This window comes from Vulpes vulpes, chromosome 3 (genome assembly GCF_048418805.1).
Source record: "Vulpes vulpes isolate BD-2025 chromosome 3, VulVul3, whole genome shotgun sequence".
Lineage (NCBI taxonomy): Eukaryota > Metazoa > Chordata > Mammalia > Carnivora > Canidae > Vulpes > Vulpes vulpes.
The window spans coordinates 73378877-73404346 of record NC_132782.1 but is presented as its reverse complement, the minus strand read 5'-3'; the positions used below and the strand labels follow the sequence as shown (position 1 = coordinate 73404346).

Here is a 25470-nt window from a genome sequence, read left to right as displayed (position 1 = left end):
AAACACCCTCGGTATAGAAACTACAAAATTCCCTTTGCTTGTTTAAAAAAAAAAAAAAATCAAACACTAAACTGAAATCATTCATGTTTCAAAGATCAAACTCCTCATGCCACCCTCCCACTGTCCCCTGCCCTTCCTTGAGAACATGCTGCTGATACTCTGGCTTCTATTCTTTCAAAGATTTTTCCAAAGACAAGTATGTACTTTTCTGCAGGGTTGTTTCCATAAAAAATGTCATCATTCCACACCTATTGTGCAGGTGGTTGCTTTTCTTTTTTTTCCAGCGGTATTTACAGATGCTGTCTCATCACTCAAAACAATCAAGGAAAAACCACTTAACCACTTGTGGTATCTAGTTGACTTATATTTTTGTGGATTTTGTGTTCATCTTACAAATTTACCATCTGCTAACAATGTTTTCTAAAGGACTACTATTTTTTTCCCATTTATTCTCAGTTTACCTCTCCTTGTCTATACTCAATACAGCAAAAATTTCCACGTGTTATAATTGCTTGGCTTTCAGAAACACGTTTTTGGTTCTGACATCCGACGGACTCCTTCGAGGTAAAGTGCTTGCTTTGCTTAATCTTAACAACTTCACTTCTTGCTCTACAAGTCAAGTCTACACAGCAATTTCCTGTTTGCATAACAAGCCAGACCATTCCAGATCATTTAATCAAAAGAACATTTCCCATAAAGAGCAATTATCTATTTTCTATGGAATGCTAATAGGGCCATATATGCATTATGTGTATTGCAAGACACTTTCTCCTGCTCACATCCAACCCAACCTACTGATGCTTGAGGGGGGAAAAAATCTAGCTTAAAGAACTGGGGTCATAATTATCATAATTACCTTTCTACATACAAAATCTAATGTTTATTGTTTTCAAACTCAAGGGCATTAAGTACTTGGTGCCAAATTAGATGGCTAGACTCCTCCACCTATCCCAAAAGGTGCCTCCCCCTGCCATAAACTGTCTGGTGGATTATTCTCACGTGCCTGGTGCCCCATGGAGCCATCAGAGCTGGGGTGATGGCGTAAGAAGAGGCTTTGCTGCTGCTTTAGACACAAGTCCATGGATGTGTGATGAATACTTGATCCAAAGGACAGAGAGGTGAGTGGGAAAATTCTTTAATAATTACATTGAAACTTAAGATTTTATGATTTGTGAAAGTTTTTAGACAATTAGGAGAAGCTAATATTCATGCTTTCAACTATAGCACCTCATTTCTCACAAATAACTCCCTGACATTGACTCCTGCCCTGTTCTGGGGCTCTCAGGTGCTCAGGGAAGGACAGAGGTTTTCTTCCAGACCTACGCTGTGACAGCACGCCAACTCCTTTGGATGCCACAGACTTCTTGCATACAGACCCCAGAATCCCCTCAGCCCCAGTGTCCACACCTCGTCCACACCCTTGTTTCCCTCCACTTTGGGGCAAGGACACAACTATTATCTTGCCTATCACTAAAGCTATATCATGTTTTATATGCTACCTCAGCCTTAGTCCTCCAAACCCTGGCAGCAGGCTGATCTTTATTACTCCGTAATAGGGGCATAAACAGCATGGAAACTAGGCTTACTCTTATTTCTAACAACAATAACAAAAAAAGATGAAAACTGCTTAGAAATTAACAGTCATAAAACTGCACTTTTGTTAACTAGACTAATAAATGCTAAGCACCAGGGACGGTACTCTCTACTCTACTCACGGCTGGCTGACTGCTTCAGTCAGCAGAGGACATGCAAATGCTAAATTGTAGACAAGGGGTAGAAGCACCTCCCGCATCAGTCTCATGGGTATAGGTAACTGGGGACGACCTGTTTCAAGAACACACGTCAGAGCCTCCAGCTGAGGCCCTCCCTGCACCGCCTCACCAGCTCTGCGGACGTGAGCTGGGCCGACGGTGCCTGAGTGCAATTCTCAACACTGCAGGCACTCACGAAAAGCAAAGCAGCTGTGTGTGCGGTGTCCTTCCATCTCCCCTGGCCTCCTCAGCCACTCAACCTGTGAGCACCAACACCCCCAAGTCCATCCCCGCGGGAAAGCGGGCCCCAACACCGACCTGCTGAACGTCTTGCTGAAACACACACAGCTGCAGCCGCTGGTGGAGCCGGACCTTGCGGTGCTGCCAGATGTTCTCAAGCTGTCGCTGGTGGTGCAGCACCTCATGGATGACATCAAGGACGTGGTGCACAGCCTTGGAGTAGTTGGCAGAGGCCGTGAGGGAGTCGGAGCTGCCAGGAGTCAAAGGCCGCTGGAGCTTGTCGAGGAGTGACTTCCCATCCTGGCTCACCTTCCGATAAGACAGAGGGTCGGTTACCCAGGGTCTGCAGCTTCGCCCAGGCTGCGATCCCAGCTCCATGCCTGGGTGCATGTGTGACACACTCACACACACTTACGCCACATAGGAACTGTAGTTTTACTCAATGTTTTATCAAGAACAAAATAAAATTTAAAACAAAGCCATAGGACCAAACGTGGTAAAACACAGGGGTTAAAATGAAAGGATGTTCATTTTCACACATTATAGTAGAGGCCGTTCCTAATGCATAAAGACAGTATTTTGCCGTAAGTGGCATATGTCAGTTGATATAACTGCATTGCTGGGGCATCTGCAAATTAAAATTTAAATGTAATAATTTTCTCTTGAGACATTATGTTAGAATTAAATAATCACAGTGGAACAAAATTTTAACGTTGAGTCTTGAAACCTCAGTTAAATAAATAATCAATATGGAGCCCTTGGCAAAGAATATGTCCTTAAACTTTCTGATGTAGCTGGAGAGCATTTCTACTTCCAATAATAAAAAATTATTGTTTTACTTGATTCATGAACTTAAAGAAATTTTAATTAAAGTGCCATCATTTTTTAAGAGACTTCAATATTATTTCTATACTATGGCAGCTAACTACCAAATTATAATGAAATGAAAGCATTCAGACCAGCTAAATAAGTAAGCAAAGGTAAGAGTGGAATATGGAAAGAAAAACATTACGTATTTTTCAAATGTAAGTGAATCTTAAGATTTATAAATGACTCTGCCAGATGCAGTAGGAAAAAATACTACCACATCAGACAATAAAGGTAGCGAGTCTTCGGAAAAAGTCTTCAGCGCCATGATCTCTGTGCTCAGATACTTCTGAATCTGAAAGCCTCACAGGTATTCTACTGAAAAGAGGAGCAACTGAGAGTCTTGAGAACAGAACAAGGCAAACCCACAGGAGAGAGAGAAAGAGAAAGAAAAAAAAAAAAGAGAGAGAGAGAGAGAAAGAGGTGATTGGGACAGACCCATGCAGAAAACCCCTGCAGGCAGAAGCCTGTGGAATTTCCTTCCATGCTCTCACAACTTTAAAGTTGTGCTGGAATGGAACAGATTTGATTAAAACTGATCCAACACGTTAAATTAGCAAAACTTGAGCAGAAACCACCAAGGACAGCAGGTAACAAAGAGCCAACTAACCCACTTAGTATCAGGAAGATGTAAAAACAAAAATGGTGAAAACCTAACTCTTGTAAAGCAGGGAGTCACCCCCAGGAGCCACTGAATCTCAGGTGGCATTTTCAACACAATGACTTTGGAGAGGGAGGCTCTGCAATGGAATTGGGCAGGAACTCATTGAGGAGGATCCAGAAAAGCAGGAGAGACCCCAAAATGACCACCTATCCTGCTCAATCATCTGAGCTAGGCTCTAACATACAGATGAAGGTGGTTCTTCTTTTTTTTTTTTTTTTTTGCCTACTCTAACATATTACCAATTTTTCCAGGAATGAATTTACCATGTTAATCAAGGCAAAGCAGTGCCTGGTTTCCTTTGGAATTTTATAAGAGCTGCTTAGCATTTCAAAGCAACAGCACAATACTAACATTCTCTGTATTGGTGTCCCAATAGAACACATGTCTAGTCTGCATTTGCTGTATTCGCAATACTTTTTTACCTATAGCCAACACAGATAAAAATCTGAATATCTAATTTTTTTTCATCTATTTGCACATACTTAGGCATTTATAGGAACATATTTTATTATAAATCACCTTCGTCTCTAACCTATATAGTAGTATATGATTTACATACATGTACACATATAAATTTCTGTGAAGATAGATCATTCATACATTTTATTCTAGTACGCATCACAGAAAATGTTTTGTTAATCATTGGGGGTGCAGCTTCCCGACTGAAAATCAGTGCCCCAAGCCACACATTCCACATTCTACAGAACTTAGCAAGAATTCTTATAAATATTTTCTCTAAGTTTTACTCCTTATAATAAACAGAAGTCAAGAAATGTAGAGAGCATGTGATTTAGTGAATATGTGTTAGAAGGCTAGAGATCAGAGTATGGCAGAAACTGATAGTTACCTCCTCGGTGTCCCCTGGCCCCTCTTTGACAGCCAAACCCCAACAACAGCCAGCGGTGGCAATTCCCTGGTTATAAAACTGCATTTTCCAACCTCACTTCCAAAAGGAGTGGCCAATGTACAGAAGTAAAAAAATGTTGAGGGGGCTTCCAGGAAAGACGTTTAGGAAGTAGAATATGGTCATCTCCTGCCCCCCTTGCTTCTTTCTCTTCCCTGCTGCCAAGAACTTGGTGGAGATGGCTGGAGCTTTGGCAACTAATACTAACCTTGAGGCAGCCTTAAGGATGGCAGCCTACCTCCTAAAAGAGGCAAAAGACAAAAGGATCCAGAGATCTCTTACTAACAGAGCTACTGCACCAGCCCTGCACTGCCAGCCTTGGGATTTCTACACTGACAGAAAGCAAATTTTGTCAGTGGAAGACACTGTGGCAACAGAAGTGGTGGGGAAGATTCCAGGCAAGAGAACATCTCTTACAGCCACGGAGACCAGACAGCACAGTCTCGTTTTGGAAACAATTCTATTTCAGTGCAGCTTTTATTTTAATTTTTTAATAAGATTTTGTTTATTTGAGAGAGAAAGAGCAAGTGCATGCAAGACAGAACACTGGGGTGGGCAGAGGCAAGGAGGGAGAAGAAGGCTCCCCGCTGAGCTGGGAGCCCCACACAGGGCTCTATCCCAGGATCCCGGGATCATGACCTGGGCAGACGCTTAACCAATTGAGCCACCCAGGTGCCCCTCAGTGTAGCTTTTGTAGATTTGTCAATTTAAAAGACGAGATATTCAAGCACATAAAGAATATCATTTCTATTTCAGTGACTTTCAGCAAAATGACTGTCTTCATAAGTAGAGTATTAAGTAGAAAAAAAATATATTCTACAAATTTATGAAGGCTACCATTCTATTGCATAGAAATAAAAATTTTTAAATGGTATAGAATAACCATAAGAGAAATAATGAAAGACACTTAAAAGTACAGAGCTGCCCAAATATTACTATATAGTTTACTGAAACAAATAGCCTATGTTTACAGTATGTGATGTAGTTTCTTAACCACAGAACCAGGTGAATTAATTTATTGAAGTTATGTGTTTTGTCTAAAAAAAAATTTTTTTTAGCTCTCAGGCAGTCAAATCCTGTCCCACAAAGGGACAATAGTTGCAAAAAAGAAAATCAACCTTTATTATCAAAAAGCAGGACTTCTGTAATTTTTGAAAAATATCAAACTGGCTCATTTTTTTCAGGTTCTGCTCTTTGTTTTTCTTGGAATACAGTGCTCAGGGTCTTCACAGAGCAAATTACATTTTACAAAGACTAATGTTCTATAAATGTATTAACTAATATGTTCTAATAACTAAACCAGTTAGGAAAAATGAAAATTCTTTTTTTTTTAAGATTTTATTTATTTATTCATGAGAGATACAGAGAGAGAGAGAGAGAGAGAGAGAGAGAGAGAAAGGCAGAGACACAGGCAGAGGGAGAAGCAGGCCCCATGCAGGAGCCTGACATGGGACTCAATCCCGGGACTTCAGGATCACTCCCTGGGCTGAAGGCAGCGCTAAACCACTAAGCCACCCAGGGATCCCCTGAAAATTCTTAACTGTTAAAAATCTAGAATAACGATCTGGTTCTTGAATACTTACTTTTATTTTTTTATTATTTTATTTATTTATTCGAGAGAGAGAAAGAGCAAGCATGAGTGAGGGGTGGGGCAGAGGGAGACGCACAAGCACACTCTCTGCTGAGCAAGGAACCTGACATGGGGCTTGATCCCATAATCCTGAGAAATCGTGATTTGAGCCAAAGGCAGATGCTTAACCAACTGAGCCACCACCGGATTCCCTGAATATTTACTTTTAATCAAACTGGACATAAGATTTATAAGACTGGTAAGATCTGGATTCCTGTGTTCTACCACAGCTCACAGAGACTTCCCTATTCTTATTTCTGATACTTGCACTCTACATTTCCCATAAAACAGGTTAGACCTAACCTGATTCCATCAGGAATCTTCTTCATGTACACAAAGAAGGTTCCTCTGATCTAAGGAAAGGGAACAGTAGCTGGAGATTATTGCTTGTGGCTGCAAAAATCACAACCCAAAGACCACACGTGACCTACAATATGTCAATTAAGTCCAAATGTGGTGGTGTAGATCTCAAAGTGCTATGAAATGTTATTTCCCAGATATAACCCAAACAAGCAAAGTAGAGAAGATATATAAAGGCATGACCAGAAATGATGACACTTAGCACATAGTGAAGAAAAGTATCAGCTCAAACCAACACAATTTGTTTTGATTTTTTTTTTTTTGCAGGGCTTGGGGCTTGCCACGGCCTGCTGAGCACGCACCTTCAGGTTAAGCCTGGGAATGGCTTCACAGCCACCACTATCCTTTCCAACTCCTGCTGAAATGATTCTGAAGTCAAAGTTCTAATAAAGCAGGAAAGAGTGACAATGGGTCCGCATGTCCTGTCACTCTGGTCAATGGTCCTTGTCCAAACAGGTACACTTCCTCCCTGAACCAAGAGGTTAAACTTGTAAGATGGCTACGCTAAGAAGCTCCTACCAATAACAGAGGCGAATGACCTGAAAGTCCTGTACTGGCAGAAGCATTTTCCCATGCATCAGGGAGGCACCTGAGAGAGAAAAGGCAACGTTCTTGACTTCAGATTTTTTGGCTCCCTGCTGATGATGGTGGTTCTTTCCCCAGGCAAAGTTCTTAGAATGGTCCTCTAAAGGCAGGTTTCTAGGGCTTTCAGCTATCAGGCTTCTTACTCAAAACCAGATCAATCTAACCACGTTTGACTCTCTGATACCTACCCCTACAGAGGATCATCAGAAAGGAAGAACCAAAATAAGATGAAAACAGGAAGCTGCTGGAGCATCCCGGTGAACTAAGTCAGATCTATGAGAGAACGTGGATGTTCTGCAGATTCCAGTTGGACTTGACATTTTGTACTGCTTTATACTTTTTTTTTTTTTGCATTTCAAAATAATCCATTTTTATTTACCTATTTTTTAAAGTAAGCTTTACACCCAATGTGGGGTTTGAACTCATTACCTTGAGACCAAAAGTTGCATGCTCTACCAACTGAGCCAGCCAGGTGCCCCCATGTACTGCTTTATACTTTAAGCCCTTGCAAGGCTTCAAGTCCTGAGGGCAGGGAGAGACTGCTCCAGGATCTGTCACCTCAGATGCTGTGCCAAACACCCACTCCACACCCTGCCTATCAACAGCAATGCTGCGATACTTAACGAGGCTTTGGAACAACCGCCTTATAGAAGCTCCTCTAGAGCAAGGTCTCAGAGCTTCCCCATATACCAAAGACGCAGGATTTTATAAGTTTACGATCAACGTGACTCATTCAGCTGTTTTTCTCATATGCTGTTAACACTAATCATGCCATCACCCACATATATAGTCCCTTAAAAGAGGAAGCCAATCGGCTTCACAGGCAGCAAACCGATAATTTCCATGAGGCCCCATTGAAGTGTGCATCATGTCAGCACACTTGCTTAATGGAGAAACTATTACAGAAATGAAACCTTGATATCACAGCAAATCAGAGCAGCCAAAGCCAACGTGCCATCTCCCTTCCTCCTTCCCCAAGAATGGCTACCCATGCGAAGACTTCAGCAGGTGCATGGATGCTCACTGCACAATTCATTCAGTGTTTAGGTTTGCATAACAACATGGGCATGCTGAGATAAAAGTCATCTGTATGAATTTAGTTTATGGAGAAGTAGTTGATGAGTTTGCTTACTTAAAAATAAAATGTAAAAAATGAGTATGCTACATGCTGTTTCTTAAAGTATAGCTTACCCCAGACATGTCTATTGCTTCACTCTCCTCTGATCAACTACAACAGACAATATAAGCCCCAAACGTGGCAAGCTGCAGCAAGTGTGTGTTTACAAGGCACATGTATGCTCCTGCTGCTAAATCACAAATAGAAACACCACAGGATGGGTCTAATTAAAACACTGAAAAGCAGGTGTTTGTGTCTTGGAAAAAAAATGCTAGAAGATTTTCCACAGCAAATTTGTGTCATCAGAGACAAGAAACTGCAGGCACTGTTTAAAGAAAAAAAGTATGGGAAGAAGAAGGGAAAGTGAGAAAGGATGAACAAGCCCCATTCTCACATGTCCCTATTCCTCATGGACCCCGTGCCCCAGCAGTGGTTCACAGCCCTGGGAGGAATGCCTCCTAGGCAGATCACAACCCTTTCAAACAGGGTAAGGACTAGCTCCCAGTATGTGCTCGGTGAAGCCTCTGCAGCAGAGTCATCAGATCAGTAAGGACGTTCATTAAAAATGGATAGAGATTCTCGATCTCTAGGGTAGAGCATGAGCAGCTGCTCTAACCAGCACACCAAAGTTAGAAAACCACTAATTCAGGAAAGGAAAAATCACTTTGAAATCAAAAGCAGGCCTTCCCTTCCCATCTTCCTTCCCCGCCCCTCCTGGCAAAGAGGAAACGGTGCCTAGGGTCTGAGGCAGTGAGGGTGGGGGCGCAAGCACAGGTGTCCCCTGACGGGCTTTCTAAGGATCCGGGAGTGGGGGAGAGAAGCACACAGAGAAGCCAAAGTGGCTAGGAGACTCAGCAGATTGAGAAAATTCACTCATTGAACAGTTAATAGATCTGAGGATAAGAGGAGCCACCAGGCTTCTTGTCATCTGAGAAGGATTTGTAAATACAGAAAGGGAAAAGCTGGAAAGAGCCCTAATTGGATTAGAAATGGAAGCACCAGTATGGACATGTGGATGTTTAAAACAGACACAGGGTGACACAGCAGCAGTTTCAGGTGGGTGTGGATGCGTGCATGGGTAGGTGGGTGGGTGGACAGGTACACAGCTGCCTACAAAGGTTTCCTGACTATCTGCCTTGAGGGCCTAGAAGCACTGACACCCCACAAGCAAACAAGCACTCTTCTGTGCCCCCCATCTTAGTGTCTAAATACCACACCACAGAAGTAACTGAACTCCTCGGTGAGATGGCTGATCCCAGGGATGAGGCAGGAAAAGTACAAAATGTGCCTGGGAACGTTACACAAGAAAGTAAGGAGTGCTCAGATAATGATGAGGACATTAAAACAAAAATAAAAACAAACAAACAAAAGAAAACCGCACACAAAAAAGGGGCTTCTGCTGGCTAACTATGGACAGTTTAAGCATCAAAACAGAGTATTGGAGTTGTATATACCATAAATACATACTGAAATAATGAATAAATAGGAAAGAGAGAAAATAAAGTTCTTCCTCACAGTAGCAAACCACGTAATAAATAGAGCAGGACTACTGGCCACAAGCCAGCCATCACAAGGGTAGCTGATTGGGGCAAAAACCATCTCCCACAAAATGCTCAAAACCAAACTTTTTTAATGGTGACTTTTCACTGGAGAAACCTTGCAGACACCAACTTCACCAATGGCGGGAGGGGTCAGCATCCTGCGACCCTGCTGTGATACTCAGTTTTTAACAGCACAGGAGGAAAATTGGATGGATGGGCAGGGATTGAGGGTCATCCTAGAGAATGAGCTATATTCTCTCTCACTGTCCTGAAGACTAAAGGATGTTCCACTGTGAAGGAAGCTGAAGAGATGTGTCCACTGAGTGTAACGCATGCTGCTGGACAGGGCCCCGGGCCAGGCATAGTGAGATCTATGGGAATTAGGGCTGGGTCTGGGGGCAGGATGGCTGTGCTGTAGCACAGCTGGTTCACTAACTGCAGAGACAGAGCAGGGGGCGGGGAGAGCAAATGTGGAAAAATGTGAAAACCTGGGAAATGTGGGAGCTCTCTGCACTATTCTAACACTCTTCTATAGTCTGAAACCATTTCAAACTTTAATTAAAAAGGAAAAAAAGTTTGTTCTGTTCTACTGAAAGTCTTTCCTGTTCATTTCACTGTTAGGTTACTGTTTTCCTTAAGTTTATAGCTCAGTCACAACATGTTTTTAGGCTAAAAAATTGTGGTTTAAGCCCTTAGCCTGAAAAGCAGTTTACTTGCCATCAAACTATTTAAGACTTTAGTAGCAATATAAAATTTAATGAAACTGCACCACAGGTTAAGTTTCCATGTCAAGATGCCCCATTTCTACAGATTCTGTTCTTGACTAGAAGTGCAAAGGCAAGAGGCAGAATGAACTGGTCATTGTAGCAGAGGATGCCACTGGTCAGGTCAGGCTGACTCGGACAAAAGTTGTGTCAGCAAAGTCTGTGGCCAAGCTGCTGCTGATCACCTTGTGAGCGAGCTATTCAACCCCAAAGAGGTCTGGAACCTATCCGGTAACCAAAATGCAGCTCCCAAGAAAATCATTAGTAAGTAGATGAGTGAAGGCCTACTTACACGGTAGACAATATCACTCACTTTCTTTATTACAGGTCAAAGTCAGACAATGCCTAGAGATGGTACTCTAGGGAGAAAGGACTTAATGTTTTTTGGAACTCACAATAATCCTCATGAACTAATGTGATGAAAAAATTACAGATCTGTCCAACTTTCACTTTTACTATTAAAAGGCTATCACTAGGCACCTGGCTGGCTTGGTCGGGTGAGCATCCAACCCTTGATTTCAGCTCGCGTCATGACCTCAGGGAGGTGAGATCAGCCCCACTTGCAGCTCAACACTGGGCGTGAAGCCTCCTTCAGATTTTTTGTTCTCCCTTCTCTCTCCCAACCCCCTCTAAAAATTAAATAATAAACAAATTAAAAACACTGTCACTAATACTTATATAGGTCCTAAATAAACCAGATAACCAAATTAGCTAAAAATATATTGGGTGCAAAATTAAGAATACAAAGTGGACTTCTGTAACACTCCATGGACAAAATAAAACAGTGCTGAAAAAAAAGGGGGGAGGGGGATCTTGTTGGATAAAAAGGTGTCCAGAGAACAATCATGTAGATTTCAACCTTCAGGGCAGGAGGGCACAAGGTGATCACATGCAGGGCATGTGGCCTTGCACACATCCACATATCCGTTCCATTCGCCCAAAGACACCAAAGGATCTGGAGGCCCGGGCCCAAGGACAGGAGAGTGGTAGCTGCTTGGTGAAGCAGGAAGTGCCAGACTGAAAAGCAAGCCACCAATTTCTTCCCTTTGACTCTGACAAGTGTTTTCGTAGTTCCAATCAAGGAAGATGTGGATATACTGAGCATCCACTCTGTGCCCTGCCCTCTGCCAGGGGTTTTGTACTATTTCTTACTCCAGTCTCTGGTGATCTTTCATCACCACATACACAACTGTAGACGCCAACAATGAAAGGAGAGTGGGGGAAACCTTGCTGAAAACAGGCATGCACCCCCACCCCCCTCTGGGAATTTAACCAGTATCACAAAGGCAGACTGGCCTGATGACCACGGCGCGGATGAGGGAGACACAGCTCAAGCTCTCTGCACTCACTAACACGTGAGAGCACCCAGGGGCAGCAGGATGGTGGCTGAGAGCATGCAACCAGCTTGCCTGGGTTCACGTGTCTGCTCCATCTCCTCCAGTGGCTGACCTGGCACAAGTCATCTCATCTCGGAGCCTCGGTCTCCTCATTTTAACAGCACGACCAACAAAGACATGTGCCCCAGAGTTGTGAACATTAAGTAAGTGATCACATAAACTCCTCAAAAAAAGGCCTGTGCCAAGGGCACTTGGGTGGCTCAGTCCATTAAGCATCCAACACTTGATTTAGGCTCAGGTCATGATCTCAGGGTGGTGGGATGGAGCCTACTTAAGATTCTTTCCCTCCCTCTCATGCACATGAGCGTGTGTGTCTGTCTCTCCCTCTAATAATAATAAATCAAATTTTTAAAATGTGGCCCAGAAAAAGGGGGCAATAAATAAGACAGAGATATAATAAATAAATAATTTACCTTAAAGTAATAAGGAAAATACAATACTTGGATTTCTAAAACAGCCAGTAGCTTCAAACAGTGTGTGTTTTTGTGCACCTGAGTGGCTCAGTCAGTTGAGTGTCTGACTCTTGGTTTCGGCTCAGGTCATGATCTCAGGGTTGTGAGACTGAACCGCACATGGGCCCCACACTCAGTGGGAAGTCTGCTTGAGATTCTCTCCTCTTTTTCTGCCCCTCCCACTTGTATGCTCTCTCTCAAATAAATACATAAATCTTAAAAACAAAATAGTGTATGCTTTTTGATCCAAAACATGAGGCAGTATCAAGTTTCCCTCCTTTCTAGAAAGCTTCATTCAGGAAAATTGAGTTCAGCTAGACTGAATAGCATGCAAAAATATGTATTTCCTAAGTACTTGCAAGATCAGAATGTTGAAATTTCACTTATTCTAGCAGATGAAAAAACATAAGCACTCTGGAGGAGATCCACAGAGGTCAGAGGGCCAGGAGATTCGCTCAAGGCTCACCACCCTGTATTACACAAGCCCCACCCGTCATCCTAGCACACATACTTTAAAAGTCACAACAAAATTGCAGTGTAACAGGAAGTCTACGACTTTCTCTTTGCATCTAGAGTGAAGTGCCCACTCACCTCGGAATAAGCAAGAGTGATGTGCTCATATATTCCCTGGTGGTGGTGAATGGCGTCCTCCAGATCCTGCAGCTCCGAGGGAAGGTCTACCTCACCACAGGCTTTACACCACGAATCCACGTTGCTCATATACTTGGAAGATTAAAAAAAGGGGGGGGGGGGGATAATTTCTATCAATGGCAATTTGTACTGAGAAGTAGATTATTTTTTTTTAATGTGGTTTTGCAATTACAGTAGTTGAGAGAGAGCCTAAGAATGCAGTGGGGCTGAGTGTCCACCTCAGACGGCACTACGTGAGCCCTCACACTAACGCGAGCCACTGCTGGATTCCATCTGAGCTCAAGTCCTCGCGGAAGTCTGGATGACGGCCCCTGGTGACAGGCTCATGGCTAGCAGTCTGTGTGCAGAAGCCATCTGGCATTCCGGTTTGGGCCTCCCAGTTCACTCCGCAGCCCTCCTCCGAACCGCTGGGTGCAAGCGTGCTGCGCCCAGGCCTCAGCCAGGTGGCTACTCCAGCCTTCCTGCTTTCCTCTAACACAGACGTGCTGATGGAAGCCCTAGTGTCTGAAATCCTTTACCTGAACACAGGAAGAGCAGCAGGCCCATTTTTCCAAAAAGACCAAATGAAGGCTACCCAAACTCTTCAGCTGTGCCCACTGAGCCTCCGGGAAGGATGAGGGAGGTGGCACACTCACTCAGAGGTCTTTTTCACTTTGCATGCAGACAAAAAGGGAAGAGTCTCAGCTGTAGTCTGGGCTGAGAACTGCCATCCAACCTCCCCTCAGTTTTCTCCACTGCCACCCCCGCAGCCCCAGGATCCATCAATAGCAGAGAAATCACTGGCAGGCCTCCTAGGGAGATCCTATCAGCATTCATCACAAAGAAGTGTCAAACGCAAGTTCAGAAGGCCCAATTAAAGACACTAATTCAATTAAGCCAAATAGGCATGGACACATTTCCTGGACTTTACTTCTTCTACTCTAATTGCCTGGCATCTTCCTACATTTACCAGGGGATGCAAAGGGTGACTATTTAAAATCGGGTGACCTGCCAAACAGGAAACATGCTATGAGTCTCTAAAAATATATAGGAGAATGGCCTCCCAGTTACTTATGACATTTTTAGAAACTTAAAATAAGCAAGTCACCCAAGTAATAATGTTTATAAAAATCCTTTTATTATTAACATATTGGCTTAGAAAAATATCTGTATGCAAACCTTGGGGCTTGAAAGCAATTTGTAGGGCATTAATGTGTCATATGATAGCATCTGATAGCTTTAACTGACACCAATGCAGGGAACATCCTCTTGTGACGCATTCCTAATACCAACAGGGCAACAGAAGTAGTAATAAAGTTACTTTACACCTCTCCCCTCCACATGTGTACATGTGTGACTATCCACACATATTTCTAAGGATTTCTTGTGTGGAGTGTTCTATAAATGTCAAATAGGTCAGGCTGAATGATTCTAAGTATTCTTGATCTCGATTTTACTTTTTCCACTAATACATTTAACACTAATCACTGTAAACCTTTCTCAAATATGAATTGACTCAGGTTAACCATCATCATTCATAAATCATCAGGTCAAATCATCAGTTAATTGCTCCTGCATGATGGCCACTGTGGCACACCCAGAGTCACCACATATTCTTTAGAAGAGGCTAAAATGCTTCTGTTATAACAAGGTGGAAACAAGTTTCACTTATGAATACCACACAATAAACAGAAGTGTTGGGCTAATATATCACTGTACCAAAATGACTACTGAAATATATTCAACTCCAATTTCTGAAGCAACCAGTAAAGAGAAACTTTTGAGATGTTTTATATACACCTGTAGTAAGTTACAATTTTTTCAAGTCTATGGAAAGGGTATTGATTATACTTACTTGAAAAATATAGCCAGGTCCTAAATACAGAGAAGGATGGCCTGCCATGTGGAAATCTCGTGGAGAAGGGATTCTGCACATCTAAATTCACTGGGTAAAGGTATGCCAATGACAGAAATAAACCTGGCCATGGTTTCACAGGACTTTTGTACAAGTGTAATTTGTCTTTTGTTTATGAGATGGCAACCCTAGACCCCAAAGGGCAAGCTCTAAGCCCTAAATGCTTTCTGAAATACCCACTGCCACCAGGGTAGCAATCTACCCTGGGGCAGCCTGGTATGTACATTCCCGAACTTTTCTGACCATTCTTATGCATTCCACCCCCTCCAAACCACTCCCCCGCAACATGTATCACCATCTTGAGAAACACGGTTTGCGATTACAACACCATGGGAATCTGTCTGGAACAGAGCCTGACCACCCTGTAAAGGACAATGCAGAAGGTGGCTACCATACTCTTGTGAGATCAGAGCAGCCTGTTTAGTCTCTGAGGCTTTAGATGTCCATTAGACCAAAACACGAAAACACATGGTATCCAGCTAGGCTGAGGGTAAAGACAGGAGAGGGAGAGAGAAACATTTCTCCATGAATTCAAATCAGGAGCTGCCTATAGAACTGGGACTTGTGATGCTCAGCAGAATGATGACTTCGTTAAAATGTAGCTGAATGCAGGATGATGGGTCTGGCTCAGCCAGTTTGCAAAACTGAGGCAAGCAGATGAGGGCAGAGTAATACCTACAGCTTTAACAGGAGAGCTTAATTAATTAATTAGATTTGTTTTCATAAACATGTATTCCACTACCCTCCTTATGCTGAGAGGGTGGAGGTTTCCAATTTGGGAGCTGCTGGCTTGCTCTGCCTGCTGCCACTCGGACCTGGTGCCTTTCTCTGGCGCCTACCTCCCTCCACATGGGGACTCCCGACAGGGCACAGCTGAGCACAGGTGGTTAGCCCATTTAGGAAACAGAAACTGCCTAGAACAGGAATTTTTCAAATATTTCATTGACAAAATTAAAACCAGTTTAAAATGTCTATACACACACATACATGTATAGTATACATAGGAACTCAACAACTCTTAATTTCATTTATGTTTTCATTTTTAGAAAGTATTACCCTAAAAGTTTTATATTTGCCTGTCATTTTTATATTTGCTACTTCACCATTTTTCTTCATGAGTATTATTAAGCATGCACTCTTTCTGGTTCCTACAAGGAAGATGGGTTCCCTTCTCTCCCTGTGGAAAGCAGAGGAGGGGGGAGCTCGTTTCGTGTGCAAAGCTCTGACACCAGCACCATAGTAACTCAGAGGAGACAGGCTCAGTTTGAACCACAATATGCCAGTGATCATGTATCATGTACCTTAAACCTGTTCTCTTTAATAACTTTTTCTTTTTATGCATATTTATTCCAGTTTCTTTCTATTCCATGAGAATCTTGTTTTTGTCCACAAGCCAAGAATTAGGCCTATGCTTTTAATAAAGTAAAATATCATTAAAATGGGAATAATTATATGTGTATTATTTGCCTTAAAAAATCAAAAAGGAATAGTGAAGTATTATTTTCCTCTGAGTTCCAACCCAGACTTATGATAAAATAATCTGGATAACTATGATAAGTCATGTTTACCATAAATGTTATTTCTAAAACTTTTTATGGAAACTGAAGTTTTATAAGAATTTTAATCTAAGTGCTTTGTTGGTGAAAACAGTGTTCTATTATGTCAGGAACTAAAAGACTGTCACAGACCTCAATGGAAGTCCCAACAAAACCAAATCACTCCCCAAATACAGTATAAGGACAATAATACCACCAGCCCCCTCTACGTCACTGGGCTGACTTAAGGATAAAATGATATTTTGTGTTAGAGAGCTCTGTAAATTCTAAAGAACTATACAAGTACTGGCACTTTATTTTTGGCTATTACTAAATTGTAGAGGTTCTCATACTCTTAGAGAAGATGCAGTGATCAGATTGATGGCTCATGGTAAGGTAAATCTTTATCAGTATTAACAGAACTTTCTGCAGTGATAGAAATGCAGACCCGTGCTGTCTGGTATAGCAGCCAGTGGCCATGATGTGGACACTGTATGGAATTTTAATTTACTTTTACATTATCTTATTAATAAACTTTAAGTAATTTCAGTAAGTGCATATGGTGACTGGCAACCATATTGGACAGCGCAGCTCTAGACTTTTTTTTCTTAAAGAAAGTCAGGCTGCCACAAGCAGCCACATCATTTGGATGTGCTGGAAGTTTGACTACTCTCCTTTCCACAAGGTTTGTGGGACCCTGAAGGTTTGTGGGAGGGGTTCTAGCAGGAGAGCACAGGTACCGCCATGCTCCTGACCAAAGAACATCCTCCTTTTTCGGGAAAAGTCACCATCCTGGGTGTAGTATGCAGCTCTGGGAGGGACACATGTGGAGTGGGGATGGAGGAGGGGGACACTCGCCTTGCCAGTCAGATCAACCCTGGCGATCAGTGGGGTGACAGATGTCACAGCCCGATCACCTTCACACTCTAGATCATTCTTTTTTAATAGTATCAACTGGAGATGGAAAGGTGAAATAAAATCAATCACTTTCTTTTGTTTTACAAAAATGTAATTCTAGTAACATTTGCTAGGAAAGCTTCCTAGTGTGAAGAGACTATCCAGTGGATATGCCACATGACCAAAAGACAGGAAGGCTGGAGCCCCCGGACACCGTGTACTAGTAACACTGCTGGCCTTGTGGTCCTGTCTCCCTGCTTGCAAACGGAGATTCTGGTTGCACACACAGCCTCCCTAGAGGTGAGGACATGAGAGTGAATGGATGGCTGAGATGTCTTCAGAATACATGCTGTCTATCCAATGTTCTCATCTAGTCTACTTCTCAAGATTTAGGCTTGCAAAATCACCAGCAAACACCAACATAAAAACTACCCACCAAGATGGCAGAGGAGCATGGCGGGGCAGGGCCGGGCCCATGTTCCCCCCAGCTGGGAGCTGTAATCCTTACAGGGAAGGCTGCTTCCCTGGGTAAAACCATCAACAATGGGGTCAGGCCTCCCCAATCAGATTTAATTTCTTATAGATACATCTGGAAACCTAATTTACGACATCCAAGTTTCTGATCCTCTTCTAGGTGGGCTTATGCAAACAGCATACATGTAACTGGAAGACAAAGCACTCTAGAAAAGGACCAAAGCTGAGCTGTTTCTCTCCTGGAAAGAGGAAAAGTACTTAGTAGATGTGATCTCCCTTCACACATCAGAATTTCAAGGATGTTACTCTTTGTTCAGTGAAGGGGAAGATTCCCAATACGTTTCTGCTTGAGAGTAGAGACACACTCTGAAGACGTTCTCATGTCCCATCTGCACATTTCAGTCGTGTGCGGGGCTCCACCAAGATGCCAGGCCCTTTCTTCACCAGGCTTCTTCTCTGGCTCCTCTATACTCACAGAGACCTCAAGCACTGTTACAGTTTACACAAGATCCCACGAAACTATGTTCAATAATGTATTCATCTAGTTTAGTTTCCTTCAAATCCATAAATTACAGTCATTCATCTTATCCAAATGAAAACACCCCAGGCTCTCGTGATGCTGCATATTTGAAATATGTGATAAAGTTTTTAGAGGAAAAAATGTCCCATGGCACCCACATTTCTAGATTATTTTCAAGCAGGTCAGAACAGCAATTAACTTTGGGGTTTATTTATAATTCTGAATCCTACCATGTTTATGAAAGAGATTTTCCTGTGTGATACTATGCTTCAGACCATCTGCTATTCACCCATGAAGCTTATCCCATCTCACATTTATTCATATTATCTTCATGGAACTTTCTGAGAGCCCACTATCAGTTTATACACTTCTAGTTACAAGGGGTTGCTGTATCCCATAATATGTTACCACTCCAGATGACATATGTACAGGGACCATACATATGGCATACATCCTCCCATCCATAGTAAGGTAAAGGGAACAATACACCCCCACTCTCTGGGCAATGATAGGGACCAAGGGTGAACATGGTGCTGTTTTCTGCTGAAACAGCAGAAAAAGTAATGGGTTCCCATTACTTTTTTAAAAACCTCTTTTGTGTGTGGGGGGCTTTTGTTTATTCTTTATTAAAAAGCTAATTAGGGATCCCTGGGTGGCGCAGCGGTTCGGCGCCTGCCTTTGGCCCAGGGCGCGATCCTGGAGACCCGGGATTGAATCCCACATCGGGCTCCCGGTGCATGGAGCCTGCTTCTCCCTCTGCCTATGTCTCTGCCTCTCACTCTCTCTGTGACTATCATAAAAAAAAATAATAATAATAAAAAATAAATAAAAATAAAATAAAAAGCTAATTAAATGCGTAAGTTTAGGAAGGTGATAAATCTTACTATTGGAATCTGGAAGTCTCTGTTCACAGCTTTCACGTGAAGCTACTAAGACTTTTTTTCTCTTTATATTCCATTTAGTTTCCTCTCTTGCTTCATACTTGAAAGGTTTCTACAGTCAAGATCACTACTAATTAGGGTCTTGTGCAACATTCTCGCTGCCTTGCCAAAACCCTGGGCAAGCTGGGACCTCTATCTTACCTATACTGACTTCACTCCTCAACCGGGACTGTTTCTAGATTACAAAGAGATACTATTTCCTTCTTAGCAGCATCAGTACAAATCCCTATGAATGTAGTCTCCCCCCAACGTCAAAAGATTACCCCTATCAATATTTCTCCCTGAAAATAAGGCTTCTTTCCCATGTGTCTTCCTAGGGGCTAAAAGTTCCTGTGTTCTTTCTCTACAACTTGAGAAGGTATCTCCCTGCCCAGCACACTTTCCACTACTAAAGTCTGAGTCACAAGCAAAGCACTTCCTTTGTGCTACTTTCAGAGTGTCTGCTTAAGCAAGCTCACTGGAGGAGGATTGTAGAGGTGTGGTGAGTGGTACGCATATTTATGCGTTACCTTTTTAAGTATTTTGACCAGCACATCTGCAAATGAAGCCAATGTGGAGCCTGGATCCATACACATGATTTCATAAATGTGAAAGAACTGTCAACTGCCTAACCAAAAGCCACTTTTGAACCCTAGCCCTTGCTGGCAGAGCCTGCCTACTGCTGTGTAGACTACAAAGCCACATTCACCTTTTCCCACCCTCCCCTGTAGCTAGGGTGGGGCCTGCACCCCGCTCTTGGTCAATGGAAATGGAGGCGAGGTATTTTGGGATGGAGGGGTCTTCTGAAAATAAAGTTTCCTTGATAAAAGTGACAGGCTCCACAAAACCAGACTATAATGGACACTGTGGTTGAGGTGCAGGAGCTGCGGCATCATCTCTGTGGTCAGGACAGGAAGGCCAAGGCAACCTAAGAGGAGTAGACCCCAGGCCTGCCATTGCTGTATAGCTAGAACTCCCTATACTTTACAACTTCCTGCTTTGTGTGAAAAGCAAACCCCTGATATTTAAACCTAATAATCAGGCATTGTTACTTGCTGCCAAAGCATCCTAATTAGGGTTTGTGGGAGGAGTTCTAGCAGGAGAGCACAGGTACTGGCATAATTAAAATATTAAAGTGATAGTAAGGGAAAAAAGAGCAGTGGCTACCACTTATTTTTAGTACTTACTGTATCCAGGTACTCTATGGGCTGCCTAATATGAATTATCTCATTTACATGATAAAATACTCCCCCTAAGTAGATACTTTTATTTCCACTATACAGATGAGAAAACCAAGGAACAGAAGGTGAAGTAACTTGCTAAAGACTGCACAGCACAGGGTAAGAGAGCTAGGGTTTTAACTCACAGCTGCCTGACCTCAGAGCTCATGTTCTTAAGCACTAGACATGCCATACAAAAGTCCTCCAAGGATCTGGCCGCAGGTTGGGAGGGTACCGGGGGAGGAAGTGTTCCAGCCACCACCTTGTGGGCTGTGGGTCCCAGGCACTGACCTTTTCAGCCTTCTGGTGGAAAATGGAGGACATGTCCAGCAAGGTACTCCGCTCATCCAGGGCTGCCGCAAATGCCTTCCACTCCTGCTCCAGCTGATTCGCAATCTGCTTAATCTGCTGAGAGGCGTAGTGGCCAGACTCTACCAAGCGATTTGCCACTGACATTATGCGATTTATATTAACATACACGTTCTGCAAAAGAGGGAGAGAAAGAGGGCTTGTCAGAGGAAGGCAAACAAGAGGCTTCCTTGTAAGAACCATGGATGATAGCACTTTGTGAAACACCGCCCACTAACTTCAATTTTATTTGTCACTGGTATATAACAGTGTACATATTTGCTATCTGATTTCCATAAACTCTAAATATTGGTTTCAATTGCTATTTTTAAAACTGCAAAATTACAAATCAACTAGCTGAGAGGCAGCCTGGTAGGCACAAAGCAATTGAGTACACAAGTGGGTGCACACAAATACACTCTTACTCACTCGTTGGCTTCGAATCCTGAAAAGGGTCCAGATGGCAAGCCTACTGATAAGTAGTCACCCAGAACTGAGAAAATCCAACACTGCAGGTTTTAATTAGAGCCCAGGAACCACATGCTACCCACTGAGCGACCACAGGCTGCTCTCTGTAGAAACAAGCTCTCCTGTCTACACAATGAGCCCGAGTTGTCTGTGTGGGGCCAACAGAGGATCTTCTATAAACCGACCCACTTTCGCTACGGAAGGGGAATTGAGACACAAAAGGAAGGAACAACACTATATGCAAACTTTTGATCAAGTGTTCTACTCTGTGGAAATGCCCATCTTTGAGCCTACCAGTCTACTGCAAAAATAATGGCATGAGGCTGAAAAACAGGACAACTTTGTCCCCCAAACCTATTCTCACTCTGCTATGCTCCTTTCCACCTTCAGTTGCCTTTGAGTTTCCTAGTCCAGCAGAGGCAGTGGTAGGAAACACACACCTTCAACAAACCCCAGGTGGTTGTTCTTCATTGCAACAGCATTCCTCTTGATGGGTCCCCCAACATCATAGACACCTTGTCAGCCTCTCCCAGTTTTGCCACTAAACCTAATTACCCAACCTGTCCAAACCTCTATTTTTCCTGCTTCCTCCCCACTTTGGCTGTGGTCCCTAGGGCCCCTCTCACAGGGCCACACACCCCACACAGCCTACTCGTGGTCACCTCGTCTGCAGCCCACCCAGGAAGCCCCATGAAGAACGTGCTTATCCATCCATTCTTTGTACCATCCTCTCTACTCATTCTTTCCCTCCATTCTGACCCAAATCTAAACGAGGTGGAGTCACTCCAGGATTAGAGTCACAGCCTCTGAGTTCCTCTTCTGGGTGCATCTGCAGCCTGGAGTCAGCTAGTAGATGTCCGGTGTCTAAAGCAGCAGGAAGAGAGGGCATGTGTGAAGTTGTGATAGGCAATCAAGGCCACAGTCAGTGGGAAACAGACCTCATTGGCTCTTGTGGCAATAATGCTCTAACTAGTAGCCTTTAGTCAAAAATAATCCCTTCCCTGTCCAGATGTGTTCTCTCCCTCTAGTTGTAGGTGCCTAGAATACTAATTTTTATAATGTTTGTATCATTAAAGAAGAAAACCAACTCCAAGGGTCTACTGGGAAGAGCATAAGCAGATGCCCTCTATTAGAATCCAGAGCAGAGCCCTGCATTCAAGAAGGCTCCACCATGGGAACCACTGAGGCAGTCACTCCCACTGAGGTTCTGTTACGGTGTCCTGCATCACTTTCAGATCCTCAAACAGATTCCACTATGCGTAGAGGGTCTGTGGATTAGATCTTTCCCATCACTCCATCACTGCCTACGCAGATAAAGGAACGTGGTGGCATGCAACCCAACAAACCACCTGTACACAAATATGGCAATATAGGATTCCTTTTGTTAAAGTACCTACCTCTAGTTTTTTATTGTTACAGCTTTTAAAAGTATCTGTGACAATGAGCAGAATTGTTGGCATCCCTTAACATGCTTTAGAGACTGTCAACTTTTCATAGTGATGTTTAGCATTTTCATTTTGCCAAAAAAGTTGGAAACACTGTAGGAAGCACAGGAAAGGGCTGAAGGTTAATAGGCCCTTGCTCTGCATAAAGCAATGTCCTAGATAGACACCTAGCTCTCATGGACGTTCAGCAGACTAGAGGCGGAAGCTCTTCTAGCAGCTGCCACCCACCATGGCATAGGGTTACCCCACTCTTTCATTCAAACTTCTAACTAAAAAAAATAATAGAAGTTTATTGCAAAGAATCAGAAAACAGACTTAAACCTTAAAAAAGGGGGAGACATCACCCATATTTTTAAGAATTTTAACAATGTTTCTACTTAGTGATATCATGACTGCTAATACATTACCAAGCCTTACTATCTGTTCAGCATTATCTTAGTGCTTTACATGTGCAGGGGAAAGACAATTATGGAATTCTATGGGAGACAGATATAACCCCCACTTTACAGATTAGGAAACTGAGGCTGGCAGAGACTAAATGGACTGCCCAAAGTCATGTGGAAACTGGAAGGCTCAGATTAGAAACCTCTAACCCATTTTCTGAATCTACTAATAATGCTGGGGCAGGGGAGGTATTTTCTGTTCTAGATTTTCTAAAATGTATTTTAGTGTTTCCTGTTTCTATAGTATGTGATATAATGCACTGAACATCTTCCACCACTAGCTGCAGTTTCAGAGTAGCTTGATAAATTGAAAAAAATTCTCAGGAAAAAATTCTAAGAAGATTCCTCCAAAGGTAACATTTTGGCTCTTCTCATCTATGCCCAGGTTTGAACATTTAAACCAGAAATTCCCTTACCTCAAATTCCAGAGTAGATTACCAAACTTTTTTGATGGAGTCTATTACAAAAAAATTATTGTTAAATGTTACCTTTAAACTACCTAAATTGGAGCACTTAGTTGGCCAAACTTAGTTGTCATTATGAAATGACATCTTATTGAATTAATTTAAACAAAGACACTGTCTTCGTACTACTTTGATGCTCTGTAACAAATGTTATAAGGCCCAAGAGTGGTTAATTCTCATAAGACTAGCTCAAAGTCCAAACCAAAACTCCTTGTCCCCAAAAAGGATATTTCTAGAAGGTTAACTGTCTACAGAAATAACATGTGTCCTGTAGAACAACACAGAGTTTTATTTTAGTTATATTAACTAAACTAAAATGTAACAAAAGTACTATTCAGAATTTTTTTTTTTTTTTGGTCATTTTGTTTAATAGTCCTAAAACAACCCACCACTGGTCACAACAGGTCGAGGGAGTCAACCTCTACTGGAGCCAGGGAATTCCAGGCATGGCCAATGTCCAGACCCTAATAATACTTCAGTTCAACCTGGAGGGAAATCTCATGTTTTAGGAGAATTGGAGTATGCCCTTGAGGCAGATAGCAGGCAGGCTGGCTTACTTCTTCCTCATGAAGGGCAGCCCAACAAACTGACAGCAGCCCTGCTCAGGTCACCCACCTGGCCACTGAGCAGTTTTTCTGGGGCCCTGACAGGCTCCTAAAAGGTACAGCACAGGACTTGGCATCAAAATCATCCAGGTTGAACTGGCCAAGTAATTGATTCAAGTTTCACTGGTGTGTTTGCTTGTTTTCACATTTTTGTTTGTGTAAAACTTAAAAGAAGCTGTAGATACTGCTACCAATCAAGAAGTGCACACACTTGGAGGTCAGCACCTACCACCACATCAGTAACTCTCCTGGCCCCATGTGGCCTCCTGGCAGAGTGCTGGGACACCATCTGTGTAAATACCTCCCGTCTGCTGCAATACTCTCACATACAAGATACCTCTGTTCTGACAGTATCTTACCATACAGTTCATGGCAAAGTGATTGTGCTGTGTCTGGAGTTCCATTGCATGAGGATGGCTGGTCCCAATTTCAGTGTAGCTGTTCAGAAACAGGCCCTTGTTATGTGTGATCCAGTCAAACATCTACCAGAATGAAAAAAAGACAACCTGAAATCACTCCAGAAAAAGAAATGACAGGCACAGAAGCAGGGCCAAACCAATCAAGGGCATGGTCCTTGCTCTGACAACCTCTCGGAAGATTCTTGAATTTTAAGTAAGCAGTTCTGAACTTGCATGACCTCCAAGAAAATCTTATCTAATGTGTCCCTTTGACTGATGAGGAATTAAGAAGCAGACAGGCAAAGAGAGGTATTCAAATCCCCCAGGCTAATTAAAACTAACCTTTTGACTCTCAACCCAGCCTCCCTGCTCTACTAAACTGCCTGATGGCCACATTGCTCTTTAACAAGAGACCTGAAAAAAAAAAAAAAATAACAAGAGGCCTGTTAGGTGAGATGAGCGACGTACAAATATCTGGATGGGTTCTGTTATGCTCACAATGGCTGAGGGTAAGTCCAGTGACTATAAGATCATACATGGTTTTGTGCAAACAGTATTTTAAAACTGTGTAAATGCAAACAATAAAATTTACTATCAAAAAATAGAAAGGACTGAGGAAAAAAATTTTAATGATGATATATCCCTCTCAAGGTTCAATACAGATGCTACCCAGAAAAAGAGGTCAATTATGTTGCTCATAAAGAAAACGCTTAAGCAAAAAGAAATAACTATCATTATTAGGACTGATATCATGACTTGAACCATTATTCCAGAGATAGTCACCTGTTTTTTGAGTAATTGAAAGGAAGACTTTCCCAGTGTCTTTGACAAGGCACTTCTTTAAACGTAAGTACACTGACAGGTCAAAAGCTTGCCAAACAACAGCAGTAGGGACTATCCCTGTTTGAAACGTCCT

At 42.7% G+C, this 25470-nt stretch overlaps 1 protein-coding gene across 4 annotated transcripts in view; it reads right to left on the bottom strand.

Moving 5' to 3' along the window:
* The window catches only part of TRIO (trio Rho guanine nucleotide exchange factor), a 356945-nt gene that overhangs the window by 189182 nt on the left and 142293 nt on the right, over positions 1-25470 (bottom strand). For 3 of the 4 annotated variants that reach the window (XR_012000490.1, XM_072752731.1, XM_072752732.1), the window contains exons 6-9: positions 24516-24638; positions 20675-20866; positions 12864-12995; positions 2070-2300 (exon numbers count right to left, since the gene is read on the bottom strand). Coding sequence is in view for 3 of the 4 variants with exons in the window: in XM_072752731.1 (XP_072608832.1) it covers positions 2070-2300; positions 12864-12995; positions 20675-20866; positions 24516-24638 (678 nt within the window). In the remaining variant the exon portion in view is untranslated. Of the gene's footprint in view, positions 1-2069; positions 2301-12863; positions 12996-20674; positions 20867-22596; positions 22675-24515; positions 24639-25470 lie in introns of those variants that run through there. The other variant, XM_072752733.1, reaches the window with a different exon arrangement.